General features: G+C 45.6%; 6 protein-coding genes across 6 annotated transcripts; 3 read left to right on the top strand and 3 right to left on the bottom strand.

Moving 5' to 3' along the window:
• Window positions 1–6: 6 nt before the first annotated feature.
• LOC108596359 (maltase A3) lies at window positions 7–2,914 on the bottom strand. The gene is made up of 6 exons (XM_017982020.1): window positions 2,678–2,914; window positions 2,154–2,614; window positions 1,646–2,098; window positions 1,136–1,587; window positions 933–1,076; window positions 7–258 (listed from the first exon to the last, which is right to left on the bottom strand). The coding sequence occupies exons 1-6, from the start codon at window positions 2,880–2,882 to the stop codon at window positions 78–80; spliced, it is 1,896 nt and encodes a 631-aa protein (XP_017837509.1). The 5' UTR covers window positions 2,883–2,914; the 3' UTR covers window positions 7–77.
• Window positions 2,915–3,708: 794 nt separating this feature from the next.
• Window positions 3,709–5,741, bottom strand: LOC108596360 (maltase A3). The gene is made up of 4 exons (XM_017982021.1): window positions 4,859–5,741; window positions 4,604–4,802; window positions 4,097–4,548; window positions 3,709–4,038 (listed from the first exon to the last, which is right to left on the bottom strand). The coding sequence occupies exons 1-4, from the start codon at window positions 5,722–5,724 to the stop codon at window positions 3,819–3,821; spliced, it is 1,737 nt and encodes a 578-aa protein (XP_017837510.1). The 5' UTR covers window positions 5,725–5,741; the 3' UTR covers window positions 3,709–3,818.
• A 575-nt stretch (window positions 5,742–6,316) lies between these two features.
• LOC108596361 (maltase A3) lies at window positions 6,317–8,295 on the top strand. The gene is made up of 4 exons (XM_017982022.1): window positions 6,317–6,482; window positions 6,540–7,905; window positions 7,961–8,104; window positions 8,159–8,295. Exons 1-4 carry the CDS (start codon window positions 6,329–6,331, stop codon window positions 8,223–8,225), a joined length of 1,731 nt encoding a protein of 576 aa, XP_017837511.1. The 5' UTR covers window positions 6,317–6,328; the 3' UTR covers window positions 8,226–8,295.
• A 26-nt stretch (window positions 8,296–8,321) lies between these two features.
• LOC108596362 (maltase A2) lies at window positions 8,322–10,436 on the bottom strand. Its single transcript, XM_017982024.1, has 3 exons — window positions 8,920–10,436; window positions 8,738–8,866; window positions 8,322–8,681 (listed from the first exon to the last, which is right to left on the bottom strand). Exons 1-3 carry the CDS (start codon window positions 10,413–10,415, stop codon window positions 8,609–8,611), a joined length of 1,698 nt encoding a protein of 565 aa, XP_017837513.1. The 5' UTR covers window positions 10,416–10,436; the 3' UTR covers window positions 8,322–8,608.
• A 1,638-nt stretch (window positions 10,437–12,074) lies between these two features.
• Window positions 12,075–12,900, top strand: LOC108596173 (larval cuticle protein 1). The gene is made up of 2 exons (XM_033293184.1): window positions 12,075–12,184; window positions 12,241–12,900. The coding sequence occupies exons 1-2, from the start codon at window positions 12,173–12,175 to the stop codon at window positions 12,766–12,768; spliced, it is 540 nt and encodes a 179-aa protein (XP_033149075.1). The 5' UTR covers window positions 12,075–12,172; the 3' UTR covers window positions 12,769–12,900.
• Window positions 12,901–13,943: 1,043 nt separating this feature from the next.
• On the top strand, window positions 13,944–15,814 carry LOC108596165 (maltase A1). Its single transcript, XM_017981672.1, has 2 exons — window positions 13,944–15,482; window positions 15,538–15,814. Exons 1-2 carry the CDS (start codon window positions 13,960–13,962, stop codon window positions 15,746–15,748), a joined length of 1,734 nt encoding a protein of 577 aa, XP_017837161.1. The 5' UTR covers window positions 13,944–13,959; the 3' UTR covers window positions 15,749–15,814.
• The last annotated feature ends 84 nt before the right edge of the window (window positions 15,815–15,898 follow it).

The raw sequence follows: 15,898 nt of genomic DNA, 5'->3' as shown, positions 1-15,898 counted from the left end.
ACTGTATAACATTCAATATTGTTGGCTGCCTTTTATACAGACGCTTTATTTACCAATTCGACTCAAAATAATCGCAACTAAACAAAATATATTCGATGGCTTAGATAAAGCGCCACTTGAGCCAGCAGCAGATAATTCAACAGCACTGGCAATAGACGCTGCTCTCCATTCGTATAGTAAGTATAATAGGTGGAAGCGGTTCTCACTATTAGCGACTCCTTGGGCAGCAGCTGCAGCGCAGTTGTGTTGATGAGATCACTAAAAAAAAACAAACACACATAAAATGCAATCAAAGTTTGTCAACAACTAAATAAATATGTGCGTTATTATTATCAGTTAAATAATTGTTTGACTTAATTGGCAAATTGCAAGCAAATTATTTAACACCAACTAACAATTGCATGTAAACTTTAATTCACTGAATTGACATTGAACAACAAATTCATGGCCAAAGTGATTTAGATTAAAGATGACATATTTATTATAATGAGAGTTTTTAAAATACTTTACATGATTTTGATGAAAGGTTTTAAAATCTACTGCAAATTATTTGAAAAATTAATAAAAAATATGAAATAATTATTTGAGGCAAAAGCTTTACTTACAGCAATTTTAGCTTTACTTATAGCAATTTACTATGAGAGCAAAATGTATGCAGCTTTCTTTTTTATATAAAAAATATAGTTTACTCATAGTCCTCTTTTCATCAGCTGCTCAAGCTTGTCATTAAATAAATGCACAAATGAATGATTAATACCAAAGAGCTTGATAATCCAAATAACAATATAAAGCAAATAGTTGAGCTTGATGATTAAGAAAAGAATGCCAGTATAATAATATAAGTCATCTAATAGTCTAATAACAATAACGACTGCTATCAAATCGATCAAATATTTATGCATATGAATAGTTTATTTTATTTTATTACTTACCCCACTTTGAGCTTGGACTTTTCTGTAACCACAACAACTTGCATTTGATCCGCCAGCTGCTTGAAATGCTCCTTGAGATTTACAGTCTCAGTGCCATCGAAGATGTTGAGCAGCGTCAAGTAGGTAAGATCCTGTGGATGAGAGCTGAGCACACAACATTAAATTAACTACCAGTGAATTTAATATTAAGTTAGTTAACTCACCGCTTGACAGCCAAGACAGCGCCATTTAAGGCTTTGACCTCAGTCTCGCCAAGTTGCAATGTTCGTTCCTTTCGAAGCTGCAGCAGCTGCTTGTAGATGTTCAAATGACTGAGCGGCTGGCCACGCTGCTGCTCCACATTCAACTGTCTGTAGTTGGGAGCAATGGGCAGCCAAGTTTTGCTGGCATTGCTGAAACCAGCATCGGTGCTGGCGCTCCACTGGAAAGGCGTGCGCTCGGGATCGCGTGTGAAGCGCTCATAGATGCTCGAATTGCTGTTGCAGGCTGAGGGATCTACAGTGTCCTGCCAGCTAATCCAAACGTTGGTCATGCCCAGCTCTTCGCCCTGATAGCTAACCATGGCGCCAGGCAAAGTAGCCGTGAGCATATGCAGCATGTTCACCCGATCTGTGCCCAGACGCGAAGCCACACGTGGCTGATCATGATTGCCCAGCTGCAGGACAAAGCTTGATGATTAAGGCAAACCAACTGCTCTTGACTTTGGCACTTACCACCCAGTTGGCTGTGCGATTCTTGGGCATATGCTGCAGCCACTTGAGCACCGTTTGCGCATAGGCCTCGGCATTGGAGCTGTTATTGATATCGCTTATCAGCAGAAAGTTGAACGGCAGCTGAGCGCCCTCGGCTGTGGCATTGCCATAATACTGCATAACAATATCGATGGGTGAATAGGTCTCGGCCAGCAAGATACGCTCCTCGCCGCCCTGCTGCTGGCTAAACTCATCCAGCACCGCGCGCCACTCGTACACCAGATTAATTGTCTCGGGCTGATCGACTGTATATATATGCTGCAGATAGCCGTAGTCATCGGGATCGTTGACCCACTCGTTGCGCGGTTCGTCGCGATACTGCAGCTGCGCATCCGGCGCCAGCTCAAACACATGCGGCACTGCATCAATGCGGAAACCAAAGACGCCCTTGGCCAGCCAAAAGCGCAGCACATTCTATTAAATGGTCACATTAATATAAATTGCATACCAAATGGGAAACTTTGCTCACATTCATGGCCTCGCGCACTTTGGGATTGCGATAGTTCAGATCCGGCTGCTTCTTCACAAATTGATGCAGATAGTACTCCTGGCGACCCTCATGCCATGCCCAGGCAGAGCCACGAAACACGCTCACCCAGTTGCTGGGCGGCATGCGTTTGCCATTCACCATGCGCCCAGGATGCCAAACATAAAAGTCCTTGTACTCTGGCTCGCCTGCAGCCGAGCGCTTGAACCAATCGCACTCGTCACTCGAGTGATTCGGCACAAAGTCCAATATGATTTTGATATCCAGCTGCTTGGCCACGCTCATCAGCTGCTCAAAGTCCGCCATGCTGCCAAATATGGGCGCAATTTCAGTAAAGTTGGCAATATCATAGCCAAAGTCAGCCATGGGTGATGTAAAGATTGGCGACAACCATGTGGCCGTCACGCCCAGCTCCTTCAGATACGGCAAACTAGCAGCAATGCCTAAAAATTTGCAATTTTGCTTTACTTATCTGCGTCTTTGTTTTGCATTTACTTTTCGCTTACCATTTAGATCACCCACGCCGTCGCCGTTGCTGTCTTTAAATGACCTTGGATAGATTTGATAGAATGCGCCAGTTTGCCACCACTTGAGCTCACTCTTGGGCGCTGCTGTAAAGTAGGCGTGATAATTGGGATAGGGCTGCGCCTGCAGCGAGCTCAAGCCAAGCAGCAGCAGCAGCAGCGCTGCCAGCAGTTGTAGACTCAACATGTTGCACTACACAACACGCCAGAAGATCAGAAACGAATGAGCAGCAATATGCAATAGCTCTATGTAAATATAACTGTATATTCACTCAATCAGCGTGAGCGCTCTCCCACAGAGCTTAGCACTCAAATATATATTAGCGTGTGTTTATTATTAGCACACGCTGCTAAGTCAAATGACAGCAAAAGATGCTCGGAGCATAGCACAGTGTGCATGAATGATAACAAACAGCAAATTACAGTGCATGCAATAATTTGGCTGCACTAGTAATGCAATTATATTAACTAGTCTGCTATTTAATAATTAAATGACGTGACTAGACAAACTATGACGCTGCTAAATAATATTTAACTAAATTAAAAGCAAACAGCTTGCTTTAAACCAATGTGCAGCTAAGGCAGAGAGCGAGAGTGAGAGTGTGTGCTGCTTTTTCTAGCGCTGCTCTGCTCTCTTTTACTTTCGCTCTCACCGCAGCAGCCGCTTTGGCGTTTTGTGCTTACTTTAAAGTTCAGCACACAGCACACACACACACATATTTAAATACCCTACACATGTTTGCAGAACTAATAAAGCAATAAAGAATTATATGGAAAGTTCTAAGCAGCTGAAAACGTTTTCTTTGTAAATGTTGCTGGCAGTTGAGATTTAAAAATAAATTACTAGCTTAATTAAGCTTATTCCTAAATAAGTATATTTGTAAGTGTATTTGCAAGTCGACTTTAATTCGTATTTATTTGCTATAGCAAATGTGCTTGCATGGCTTCGGTGACGATGCGAACAACATCGTTAAGCGCATGAATCAGGCCCAAAGCTGATAAAAATTAATCAATTCAAGTGCAAAAATAAAGCCTGAACCCCAGTGGGATTTGCAGGGCAATTTTATTTGTTTTATTTAATGCATGTAGTACCTACAATTGTAAGTGGTATCGCATCAGCTGATTAAAGCATTTCAGTAGAACGCAAAACAATCGACTCATGGGGCATTAAGGTGACGCTGCCAGCGGACACTTTGTCACTCAGCTGCCTGATGGACTTGTCCGTGACCAAAGCGTACTGGAAGTTGTCGGGCAAGCCGCTGAACACGCCGTTCAAGTTAACATTCTCAATCGAGTTGAAAATATTAAACAGCGATATGTAGACATAGCTGCCGCTCATGTGACTGCAATGGGGAAGCAGCTTGGTTAAGTAGTAAAGCCAAGTTAAGTGGCAACACTCACCGTTTGACCGCCAAAACATATTTGCTGACGGCCTTGATTTCAGCATTGCCTTGCTGCATGGACGGCTCTTGGCGCAGCTGCTGCAGCCGCTTGAAAATATTCAAATGACTGAGCGAGACGCCGCGCTCCTTGCGCACATTGCGCTGCGCATAGTCCTGAGCCACTGGCAGCCAAGTGCTCGAGCCTGTGGTGAAGCCAGCGAACTTCTCATCCGACCACTGCATGGGCGTGCGCGCAGGATCACGTGACATGGCCATGTAGTTGGCCTCGGCGCCATTGCAGGCCTGCGGATCGACAGTGTCGGCCCAGGAGATGTAAGCATCCAGCATGCCCAGCTCCTCACCCTGGTAGGTTATGCTGCAGCCAGGCAGCGTCAACAGCAGTATATTGAAGAGATCAACACGATCGGCGCCAAAGCGTGAGCCCACACGATTCTTATCATGGTTGCCAATCTGTAAGCCAAGTTAATTAGCTCATGTGATCTGCTGTGGGCTTAAGTGCACTTACCACCCAGTTGGCGCTCTTGCCGCTCGGCATTAGCGATAGCCAGTTGTTAATTAGGTACTCGTAGTGATAAGCATCGGAGTCACGATGCAGATTGCTAATCAGCTGGAAGTTGAAGGGGATCTGTGCGCCCTCAGCCGTTGCATTGCCATAATAGTGCATGACAATCTCAATGGGTGACCAGGTCTCCACCATTAGTATGCTGTCAATGCATCAAAGATTAGCTGTTGGCCAAAAGCTACGACGTTAATGACTTACCGCTCATCGCCGCCATGCTGCGCCTGGAAGTCTTCCAAAATCTGACGCCACTCGTAGACCAAGTGCGGCGTCTCTGGCTGATCCACTGTGTAGATCTTGTGCGTATAGCCATACTCATCTGGATCGTTGGTCCAGTCGTTGCGTGGCTCATCCGGATAGTTGCCATTGGCATCGGCCTCCACTTCAAAGGCATGATAAATGGCATCCACACGAAAGCCATCGACGCCACGTTCCAGCCAAAAGCGCAGCACATTGTTCATTTCCTCACGCACCACAGGATTGCGGAAATTAAAGTCGGGCTGCTTCTTATGGAACTGATGCAGATAGTACTCCTGGCGACCCTCGTGCCACTCCCAGGCAGAGCCACGGAACACGCTCACCCAATTGGTGGGTGGACGGCGCACGCCATTCTCAACAAAGCCCGGATGCCAGATATAGTAATCCTTGTACTTGGCCTCACCAGCAGCCGAGCGCTTGAACCAATCGCACTCATCGCTCGAATGATTGGGCACAAAGTCGAGTATGATCTTGACGTTCAGCTGCTTGGCGCGCGTCATCATGCGATCAAAATCATCCATAGTGCCAAACAGCGGATCGACAGCCTTGAAGTCTTCGATGTCATAGCCAAAGTCGGCCATGGGTGACTTCAGAAATGGCGACGGCCAAGTGGCGGTTACGCCAATTTCTTTGAGGTACTCCAACTTTTCGGTGACGCCATTCAAATCGCCAATGCCATTGCCAGTGCTGTCCTTAAAGGAGCGCGGATAGATTTGATAGAACGATGCAGTTTTCCACCAAGGTGCAGCAGCTTCTGCGGCCAGCAGGCCTGCAGCTAGCAGCAAGATTATGGCCGTACCACTAGCCATGTTTAACTAAAGGAGTTGTGGGCACAGCTGTTGGTTTTATGCCTAATGAACAGTTGGCTTACAGCTTATCAGAGCGCTGGGGCTAATATTAGCCGGCAAGCGTACAAATTTATTGACTGCATAAATAACAAGAGTTTTATGTGCCCCCCACCCAAGCTGATGGCAGCTATAGATTTACGCAGTTCAAAATTATAATTAGCAATTAATTTGAAAGCGCTACGCACGCATTTTTTATGGCTACAGTTGCTGTTGTAATTTCTAAAACGAAACCAGGTCAGCTAAATTCCCAAACGTGCGCTAGCTGTAATATTAACCCCACTGTAAGTTCTGAGCCATAAATCCTACGATTAGATATTTGTTGTACTATAACTTTTACGAGCTCAATCTGACGGCATGATCGCTAAACGTGATACGGCTGCTAACTTGGCTACCAACTTAACTTGGATTTCATTCGATTTGTTTTATTTTTGCTTAAGCCCGCACTTGGCTGTTATCACAAGATATTAAAAGACTGCGAGCGCCATCTAATCAGCAAACTGGCTTATCGCAAGGCATAAATAGAGGCAACAACTAATCCGTAGTCGCAATCGGCATTGGCAGCAACATGTTGATCAAGTCCATAGCGCTGTGCTCGCTGCTCTTGGCTTTGGCATTGCCTGCACTAGCCGAAGTTGGCTGGTGGCGTAGCGCACAATTTTATCAGATCTATCCACGTTCCTTTAAGGACAGCGATGGCGATGGCATTGGCGATCTCAATGGTAAGTCGAGCAGCCGCTTCAACTTAAAGCTTAGCTAAGTTTGGTCCGACTTTGCAGGCATTACGCAACAGCTGGAGTATCTGAAGGAAATTGGCATTACAGCCACTTGGCTTTCGCCCATTTTCACCTCACCCATGGCCGACTTTGGCTACGATGTTGCTGACTTTTATAACATTGATCCGCTGTTTGGCACTATGCAGGATTTCGACAAGTTGCTGGCACGCGCCAAGCAGCTGGACATCAAAATCATATTGGACTTTGTGCCGAATCACTCGAGTGACGAGTGCGATTGGTTCAAGCGCTCGGCTGCAGGCGAACCAGAGTACAAGGACTTTTATGTTTGGCATACGGGCAAAGTGGTCAACGGCATTAGGCAGCCGCCCAATAATTGGATAAGCGTTTTCCGTGGCTCCATGTGGACTTGGCATGAAGGTCGTCAGGCCTACTACCTACATCAGTTTCTGGCCAAGCAGCCTGATTTGAACTATCGCAATCCGAAGGTCATTGAGGCTATGAAGGATGTGCTGCGCTTTTGGCTGCGCAAGGGCGTCTATGGCTTTCGCATTGATGCAGTGCCGCATGTGTTTGAAATTGCTGCAGATAAGAACGGCAACTGGCCCGATGAGCCACGCAACGAAGCTGTCAGCGATCCCGAGGACTACACCTATCTGAATCACATTTATACGACACACCAACCCGAAACTATTGATTTGGTTTATCAGTTCCGCGAGGTAATGGAGGATTTGGATCGCGAGCTGGGCGGCGACGATCGCGTGCTGCTGACCGAGGCCTATGCGCCACTCAATGTGCTGATGCAGTACTACGGCAATGGCACGCACAACGGCTCACAGATTCCCTTCAACTTTGAGCTGCTGGGCAACGTAAATCGCGAGTCCAATGCCTATCAGTACGCGGAGCTGCTGCACAACTGGCTGGACAATATGCCGGCGGGCCAAGTGGCCAACTGGGTGCTGGGCAATCATGACAGCAGTCGCATTGGCTCGCGCCTGGGCGCCGATCGCATTGATGCCACCAATATGCTGCTGCTAACGCTTCCAGGCATTTCAGTTAACTACCAGGGCGAGGAGATTGGCATGACAGATGTGTGGATTAGCTGGAAGGATACAGTGGATCCGCAGGCGTGTCAGTCGAATGAGCAAGAGTTTGAGCGTCTAACGCGCGATCCAGTGCGCACGCCGTTCCAATGGAGTGATGAGGCGCAGGCAGGCTTCAGCAATGGAGCCAGCACATGGCTGCCACTCGCCTCAGACTACAAACTGGTGAATGTCAAACGAGAGCGTGGAATTCCTCTGAGTCATTTGAACATCTATAAACAGCTGCGCGCACTGCGAGATGAGCCCAGCATGCAGCATGGCGATGTTACTATCAGCGCCATTGGACCCAATGTGCTTGCATTCAAACGGTGCGTATACGCAATATGCGTGTTGCACCAACAATTTGACATTTCTTTCTTGCAGTTCGCTGTCTGGTCACAATTCGTTTATAACTGTTTGGAATATCAACGATAATGTGGAGGCAGTTAACCTGGACAGCGTGTTCACCTCACTTAGCTCACAGCTCAAATATGTTGTGGTCAATGATAAGAGCGTGAGACGCAAGAAGTAAGTGAATAACGCAGTTCATACTCTTTATGCTATAATATTCGTATTTTCCAGTGATCTTACCTATGCCAACTCATTGCTGCTGATGCCCAAGGAGGCGGTGGTGCTCAGCACGCTCTAATTGCTCACAAATATTATAATATAGTATAGTACATAGCTCAATGAGCTATAATAAACGTATCTAAAACTTATCTAAATATCGAGATTTATTGTCATGTTTAGCTGCGACATAATTGTTTATTTCAAGTTATCAGCTTGGGGTTTTTTTTGGTTGATTAAATTAACAACGCGAATTTATGGTTTGGCCCAACAGCCGAAATAAATAATAGATCTTATCTTTAATTCTAATAGCTATAGTATAGTGTCTATATATAACGCAAACATTTATGAATTGCCACTCAAAGTGCAATATATAATATGAGCTAGAACTATTTGTCATGATTGCAAGAAAATAAACTTTATTTACGCTGATTACAGCGGCGCAACCAAAGGGGGTTCCTATTCTCAGCGCGACCAGCGCAGCACAATCGCTTCATAGGGCATGAGCACCAGGCGTTCGTTCAAGTCCACAGTTTCACTAAGGAATGCAGCTTAGCATTAAGTTTAAGTCAAGAGGCAGCATTGAGAACTTACCCTGCCCTATGCACCGAGTACGTGGTGACCAGCACATATTCAAACACCTTATCCACCAACTGCTCAATAATTTCTATGCGGTTGCCCATGTTAACCACTATGCGATATTCCTCGCTTACGCCATTGGTGCTGCAAATAAAGCAAAAGTCATAAACTGCATTGATCCAAACTCTTTGACTTACCGCACAATTTGCAGCACCTGCTCGGTTAGCGCTTTGTAGGAAAACCCACCTGGCTGCTTGAATGCCATAAACGCAGCGCTGCGCTTGAGCTGCTGCATTGCCTTGAATACTTGCAGTGAGGAGCGTGCGACGCCGCGCTCCGTCTTCACATTAAAGCGTTGATAGTCCGGACTCAGCGGCAGCCAAGTGCTTGGAGCTGTGCTGAAGTCCGCATGTCTAAGCGGCGACCACTGCATGGGCGTGCGCTCACCATCGCGTGCATCGCAGCTGATCTCAGTGCATGGAGTTTGCACATTGGACATGCCAATCTCTTCGCCGTAGTAGGTAACCGAAGCGCCCGGCAGCGCATTGACTATAACATTCAGCAAATCCACTTTGTGTGCGCCCATGCGATCCGCCACACGCGGCGTATCATGATTGCCCACCACCCAGTTGGCAGTCTGATGCTGCGCCCACATGGTGTTCATCCAATAGTCAATGGAGTCGACTACTTGTCGCGCATTGGAGTAACCATTCAGATACATTAGCTGAAAGTTCATGGGCAGCTGCGTGCCCTGCCGCTGACCATTGCCAAAGTAAGCGCTGAGCGTTTCCACTGGACTGTAAGCTTCGGCCAGCAGCACGCGTGTTGCTCCGCCATGCTCCGCTTGATATTGCAGCAAAAAGTCGCGCCATTCATACATCAGTTGCACTGTCGCCGGCTGATCCTTGGTATAGATGTGATCGTGATAATCGTACGCGCTTGCATTGCTGCCCCAGCCGCTGATGGGCTCATCCGGATAGCTGCCATCGGCATTCTGCCGCTCGTACATATGCGGCACTGCATCAATGCGAAAGCCATCGACACCACGATCCAGCCAGAACCGCAGCACCTCCAGCATGCGCTCGCGCACCAGCGGATTGTTAAAATTCAGATCCGGCTGCTTGCGCTGAAACTGATGCAAATAGAACTCGCCTCGCTCATGCACCCACGTCCACTGTGAGCCGCCAAAGACGCTTATCCAATTGCTGGGCGGCTCCTGTTGGTTTGTCTCCGGATTGTGTTTGCCCACATGCCACACATAAAAGTCCTCGTAGCCAGGCTCACGTGCCACCGACTTCTTGAACCAATCGCACTCATCGCTCGAGTGATTGGGCACAAAGTCCAGTATAATCTTTATGCCCAGCGACTTGGCATGCGCCAGCATAGCATCAAAGTCGTCGAGTGTGCCAAACGACGGATCGATTTCAGTAAAGTTGGATATATCGTAGCCAAAGTCAGCCATGGGTGAAGTGAAAATGGGCGACAGCCAAGTGGCTGTTATGCCAATTTCCTTCAGATAGCCCAGCCGCTGTGTGATGCCATTCAGATCGCCAACGCCATCGTCGTTGCTGTCCTGAAAGCTGCGCGGATAGATCTGGTACAGCGCTGCGTTCTCCCACCAATCAATCTCTGGAGTTGCGGTCTTCGCGCTTGCCACTCCGAGCAGCAGCAGCAGTAGCAGTCGCTTTGACATGTCGCACGCGTTTGAGTGTCGACAAAATCAATTTGCTAATAACTATGTGTTGGCCATGTTGAGATACGGATTGCAGCGATAAGCCCACAAGCCCCAACCGTGTATAACAACAACAACAACAACAACAAAGTCAATTCCAATTTGCTCATGCCACTGCCTTTGCCTTTGCCTTTGCCTTTGAGCGCGCGCGCGCTCAGCTGAGACTCGTATATATAGCCGGGGACTGGCTGCTATTGAGCTAATCTGCCAAATTTTATGACATTCTTGATAGATTACACAAGTGCGTTTGTTTGTTCCTCAACTTCGGCATACATATTGTTGCTATTTTTTTGCTGCTATTTGTTGCTATTGTAAAGCTCAGTGGTATCGCTGGCGAAGTCATAAAATCATTTTATGTGACCTGAGCTCGAGTGAAAGCAAACTGAAAGGTTTTTCTTAAAAGTCGCGAGGGCTGCTCAACCAATTTAAAATTTAAAATAAATATTATTATATTTTTGTATCAAGCTACACAAATTGAATTATAAATTGTTTAATTAGCTGTCAAATGCAGTCATTTCAATTGATTTGTTTGAGTTGATTGAGTTAGCAACATTTAAAGCTGCAATTTGTTTCTTCTAGCGATTTGTGCATATTTTTGAAGCCACCCACCCAGCTCAGGCTAAAGTTCAGTCTTTTTTTTTTTTGTTAACAATAAAGTAGAACGCTTCAAAGTTTATGCGCAAGTCCCACTTGACAGCTGTCAGCTGTGACCAACCGCCGCACACTTGACAATTTTACAACAGAAATAAAAATTAAACACACACAGCACTTGGCTCGACTTAAAACTGACAAAAAAAATGTATTTTTAAAACTCGCCGTTGGCCATTAAAAATTTGTGTGTGTGTGTGTGCGTGAGCTTTTTAGCAAATTGCATGGCATTTAAATTTTTTTACTTAGTTAATTAATAAGCACTGCAAAATTTTATATGTACATATATAATTGCATTTATGTATTTTGTAAAGCAGATTTGTCCTGCGGGCCACAATAGAGTCAGGCGCATACATATGTAAGTCAGTGTGTGTCCTGACGCTTTGGCCTTGGGTCATGGCTGCAGCTGCAATTGTTTTAATTCAATTAAAATGCGCTGCTGCTCATTACAATTCGCTTATTATTTTAATCATTTTTTTGTCAACGCAAAGTCAACGAAAAAAAAATAAATTATTTTAAGCTGTGGGAAAAATTAAATTCTATGACTAAATTGTTATGCTAAGTGCAGCTAATAAAGTCATTGAGTTTATTAAAGCGTTTTTATTTTATTTTGTAATTCAAATTGTTTTTATATTGAATTTCATCTAATTAAATGTTTACAGTTAGTGGCTGCGCTTAATTCCAAAGCCAAGCCGCCACGCCCAACAACAACTCCGCTTGATCAGCTGCTGGGGGCGTGCGGCCATGCGATGATCTGAGCGTTGGATCCGCAAACGAGTTTTAGAGAGCTACAATTGAACTCGTTTATTGATGGGTCTGGATTTTGTCAACACTCAAATATACTTTAAAAATAATTTGTTTTGATTTTCGCTGTGCGGTTTCTAAGCAATTGAGGGGGCTCGCTGTATAAACCGATAAATCAGAGCCGTAATTGGCGTTGCACTCAAACTGGATACAGTTAACGGTTTAGCGACCACTGCAGAGATTCGTATAAAAGCCAGCGCTGGGCAGGAGTCGAGCATCAGTCAACGTTCGTTCTCAGCGTTCTACAACTTCACAGCATCTCCAAAATGTTCAAGGCTGTAAGTACTTGGCATCCATTTAAATGACTGCGACTAATCCTTTGATTTAATTGCAGCTCATGATCTGCGCCGTTCTCGGCTTTGCCGCTGCCGTGTCTCCAGTGCATCCAGTGCCAATTCATCCAGTGCCTGTGCATCCAGTGCATCCCGTGCATCCAGTGCCTGTGCATCCCGTGCCTGTGCATCCCGTGCATCCCGCTCCACACCCACACCCAGCTCCAGCTCATCATGCCGTCGTTGGCCGCGCTGAGGACGTGCACGCCGAGGTGACCAGCCGCAAGGATGATGTGCGCGCCGATGGCTTCGACACCGGCTTTGAGACCAGCAACCACATTCAGCAGGCCGCCAGCGGTGATGTGCATGGCAACATCCATGGCAGCTTCGGCTGGATCTCGCCCGAGGGCCAGCATGTGACCATCTCCTATGTGGCCAACGAGCATGGCTATCAGCCAACTGGTGATGCTGTGCCCGCCATTCCAGAGGCCATCGTGCGCTCCCTTGCCTGGAATGAGGCGCATCCCCATGGCGCTGAGCCCCACCACAATCCCCATCCCCATCCCATTGGCCACACTGTTCACCATTAAGCTCTAAACTGGAGACTTAATATTGGACTAGGAATGTTAAACGGACTTGTCTCAGGAACTTATCGCTAGGTTTAAAGTATTTGATGTTAAAAATTTTAAATAAAAAAATAATGCAATTTTAAAAAATTAAAATTTTGTTTTTTACTGTAGTAACGCTTGAAATATTTATATTTATACTTCGAATAGTAATTTAAGCAATTTAATAGACAGTTAAATGTTTTAGTCTTTTTCAACAAAAGTCAAATTCATTTATGATTCGATATAATTTTTTTAAATAGCTATCAAAATTAAAGAACATATTAATTATTATTATAGACAGTAAAATGTGTCATTAAAAAATTTGAAATTAATTAATATACTTGAGCTTTGTTGTCTCATTAAAAAAAAATGAAATAAATTAATATACTTGAGCTTTGTTGCTAATAAATTACTGCAGATAAATATATAAAAATATTTATTATGATCTTAAAATTGAAATTAAAATTATTGTAATTATTCAGAAAAAGTTAAATGTTAAAATTAAATTATAATAATTAGCCAAGTCCATTGCTGTACTAAAGTTTTCAGTTGTTTATACTATCTAATGCTATTTAATACTGCTATAAGTCCCATTTATTTTGCAATTGATTACAAGTCTTATCGCTATGACATTAAAAAATCGCTTACAATTTGTGGTTAGTTTAAGTGAAGAACAGAACTTAACGAAAGATTAAAGCTTTCGAAAATTGTACTACATTTTCCAAATCTTATCTGAAGATGACATTTACAAGGTTAGTGTGTAAAACAAGTATTACCAGTCATCTGATATTGTTTGTTTGCTTGTTTTTTAATAGCCGCTCATACAATCGCTTAATGCGCACACTCAGCGAAATGCCTTAAGTATGTGTTGACTAAATGTCTTTGCAACTGACTAATTCAATGCACTTGAGCGACAAAATTTCCACTATCAAATATCAGAGTAGTTGAAGTTAATGCGAATTGTCATTATCTGATTTCCCATAGTGTGAATTGAAATGAACAATGGCAAGCAAATGGGTGTGATTACATTTTTTAGCTTGAGCGCCCAACTATTTATTTGTCTAGCAATTGAGGGAGACAACTTGGAGTGGACTTCAACTAGATACGAGCGACGCCTTATCGAATACATAAAAAGCCGCTGCTAAGCGCTGAGTGCATACAAATCGCTTCAGCATGCATTTGCTTACAGTCAGTGGAGTCCTGGCGCTGGTGCTGGGCACAGTTAGCGCCACCTATTGGTGGGAAGCTGGCAATTACTATCAAATCTATCCGCGCTCGTTTCGCGACTCGAACGGCGACGGCATCGGCGATTTGAATGGCGTTACTGAGAAGCTGCAATATCTCAAGGACATTGGATTCACTGCAGCCTGGCTGAGTCCCATTATGAAATCACCCATGGTGGACTTTGGCTATGACATTGCTGACTTTTATCAGATACATCCCGAGTACGGCACCATGGAGGACTTTGAGCGTTTGATTGCACGCGCCAAGGAAGTGGACATCAAAATCATTTTGGACTTTGTGCCCAACCATTCGAGCGATGAAAACGAATGGTTCATCAAGTCGGTGGACGGTGATCCTGCCTACAAGGACTTTTACATTTGGCACGACGGCAAGATCAATGAGGAGACCGGTGAACGCGAGCCGCCCAGCAATTGGAACTCGGAGTTTCGCTACAGCGCCTGGGAATGGAACGAGGTGCGTCAGCAGTATTATCTGCATCAGTTTGCCAAGGCGCAGCCCGATCTCAACTATCGCAATCCGGCGGTGGTGAATGAGATGAAGAACGTGCTGAGGTTTTGGCTGGCCAAGGGCGTTGCTGGCTTCCGCATTGATGCCATACCCTATTTGTTTGAAGTGGAGCTAGATCGCTACAATCAGTACCCCGATGAGCCGCTGTCCAATGATACCAACTGCCCCGATCCGGACGATCATTGCTATACGAAGCACATCTATACACAGGATCTGCCCGAGACTACAGACATGATCTATCAGTGGCGCGAGCTGGTCGATGAGTTCCATCGCGTGCATGGCGGCGATGAGCGCATGCTCCTCACCGAAGCCTACACCAGTTTCGACAACATAATTCGCTTCTATGGCGATGGAGTGCGCAACGGCTCGCATGTGCCGTTCAACTTTGACTTTCTCACAAGCATCAACAACGCCTCCAAGGCTGGCGACTATGTGGCGCACATTGAGAAGTGGATGAACGCCATGCCGGCGGGCGTCTATGCCAACTGGGTGCTGGGCAATCATGACAACAAGCGTATTGCTTCTCGCTTTGGGGTGCAGCGCATTGATTTGATTAATATTCTGCTGCAGACGCTGCCAGGACATGCTGTTACCTACAACGGCGAGGAGCTGGGCATGACCGATGTGTTCATTAGCTGGGAGGACACAGTGGATCCGCAGGCCTGCAACTCTGATCCAGAGCACTACTACGCACGCTCCAGAGATCCGGCGCGTACGCCTTACCAGTGGGACGCCTCCCCCATGGCGGGCTTCACCAGCGCCGACGTCACCTGGCTGCCAGTTTCCGATGACTACAAGACCAACAATGCGCTGCAGCAGCTGCGTGCGCCGCAGTCGCATCTGCAAATCTTCAAGACACTCGTGCAGCTGCGCCAGGAGCCCTCGCTCAAGTTTGGCGCGCTCAAGATTCAAGCAGTCGGCGATGACATTATCCTCTACTCAAGGTAAGTGCATATAACATATACACAATTCCTACTCTTCACTCCCAATTGCTTGCAGACAAAAGGAAGGCAGCGATCTGTATGTCGTTGTGCTTAATCTGGGCGATAGCAACCAGCAAATAGACCTCACCAAGTACTTTAGTGTGAGCTCGGAGCTGGAGGTCATTACCTCATCGCTGCAGTCCCAGTACGTCAATGGTGAAACAGTCAAGGCCTCTGAGTTTAATGCCAATGGACAAGTGGGCACTGTGCTCGTAGCAGTTAAATGAAAATACATTAGTCAGTAACGAAGCCCAATAAAACAAATTTCATTTTGCAATCTAAATATAAATAAATGCAAATTTTAATAAAATAATGAAATATCAATCTTTTGCTCAACCAATGCCAATCTTTCTATATGGTTATACTTTTAGGCGTGT

The sequence above is a fragment of the Drosophila busckii genome, chromosome 2R (genome assembly GCF_011750605.1).
Source record: "Drosophila busckii strain San Diego stock center, stock number 13000-0081.31 chromosome 2R, ASM1175060v1, whole genome shotgun sequence".
Taxonomy (NCBI): Eukaryota; Metazoa; Arthropoda; class Insecta; order Diptera; family Drosophilidae; genus Drosophila; species Drosophila busckii.
This window is presented reverse-complemented; position numbering and strand designations above follow the sequence as displayed.

Bases quoted from the DNA above. Each gene is read 5' to 3' on its own strand.
- LOC108596165 (XM_017981672.1), top strand. From the start codon at position 13,960: ATGCATTTGCTTACAGTCAGTGGAGTCCTGGCGCTGGTGCTGGGCACA. The intron at 15,483-15,537 runs GTAAGTGCATAT...AATTGCTTGCAG, and splicing joins GACATTATCCTCTACTCAAG to ACAAAAGGAAGGCAGCGATC.
- LOC108596359 (XM_017982020.1), bottom strand. From the start codon at position 2,882: ATGTTGAGTCTACAACTGCTGGCAGCGCTGCTGCTGCTGCTGCTTGGC. The intron at 2,099-2,153 runs GTGAGCAAAGTT...ACCATTTAATAG, and splicing joins AAGTGCGCGAGGCCATGAAT to AATGTGCTGCGCTTTTGGCT. The intron at 1,077-1,135 runs GTGAGTTAACTA...TTGTGTGCTCAG, and splicing joins GCTGTCTTGGCTGTCAAGCG to CTCTCATCCACAGGATCTTA.
- LOC108596362 (XM_017982024.1), bottom strand. From the start codon at position 10,415: ATGTCAAAGCGACTGCTACTGCTGCTGCTGCTCGGAGTGGCAAGCGCG. The intron at 8,867-8,919 runs GTAAGTCAAAGA...CTTTATTTGCAG, and splicing joins CAGGTGCTGCAAATTGTGCG to CACCAATGGCGTAAGCGAGG. The intron at 8,682-8,737 runs GTAAGTTCTCAA...TGCATTCCTTAG, and splicing joins TACTCGGTGCATAGGGCAGG to TGAAACTGTGGACTTGAACG.
- LOC108596361 (XM_017982022.1), top strand. From the start codon at position 6,329: ATGTTGATCAAGTCCATAGCGCTGTGCTCGCTGCTCTTGGCTTTGGCA. The intron at 7,906-7,960 runs GTGCGTATACGC...TCTTTCTTGCAG, and splicing joins AATGTGCTTGCATTCAAACG to TTCGCTGTCTGGTCACAATT. The intron at 8,105-8,158 runs GTAAGTGAATAA...CGTATTTTCCAG, and splicing joins AAGAGCGTGAGACGCAAGAA to TGATCTTACCTATGCCAACT.
- LOC108596360 (XM_017982021.1), bottom strand. From the start codon at position 5,724: ATGGCTAGTGGTACGGCCATAATCTTGCTGCTAGCTGCAGGCCTGCTG. The intron at 4,803-4,858 runs GTAAGTCATTAA...ATGCATTGACAG, and splicing joins CAGCATGGCGGCGATGAGCG to CATACTAATGGTGGAGACCT. The intron at 4,549-4,603 runs GTAAGTGCACTT...CTTGGCTTACAG, and splicing joins GCAAGAGCGCCAACTGGGTG to ATTGGCAACCATGATAAGAA.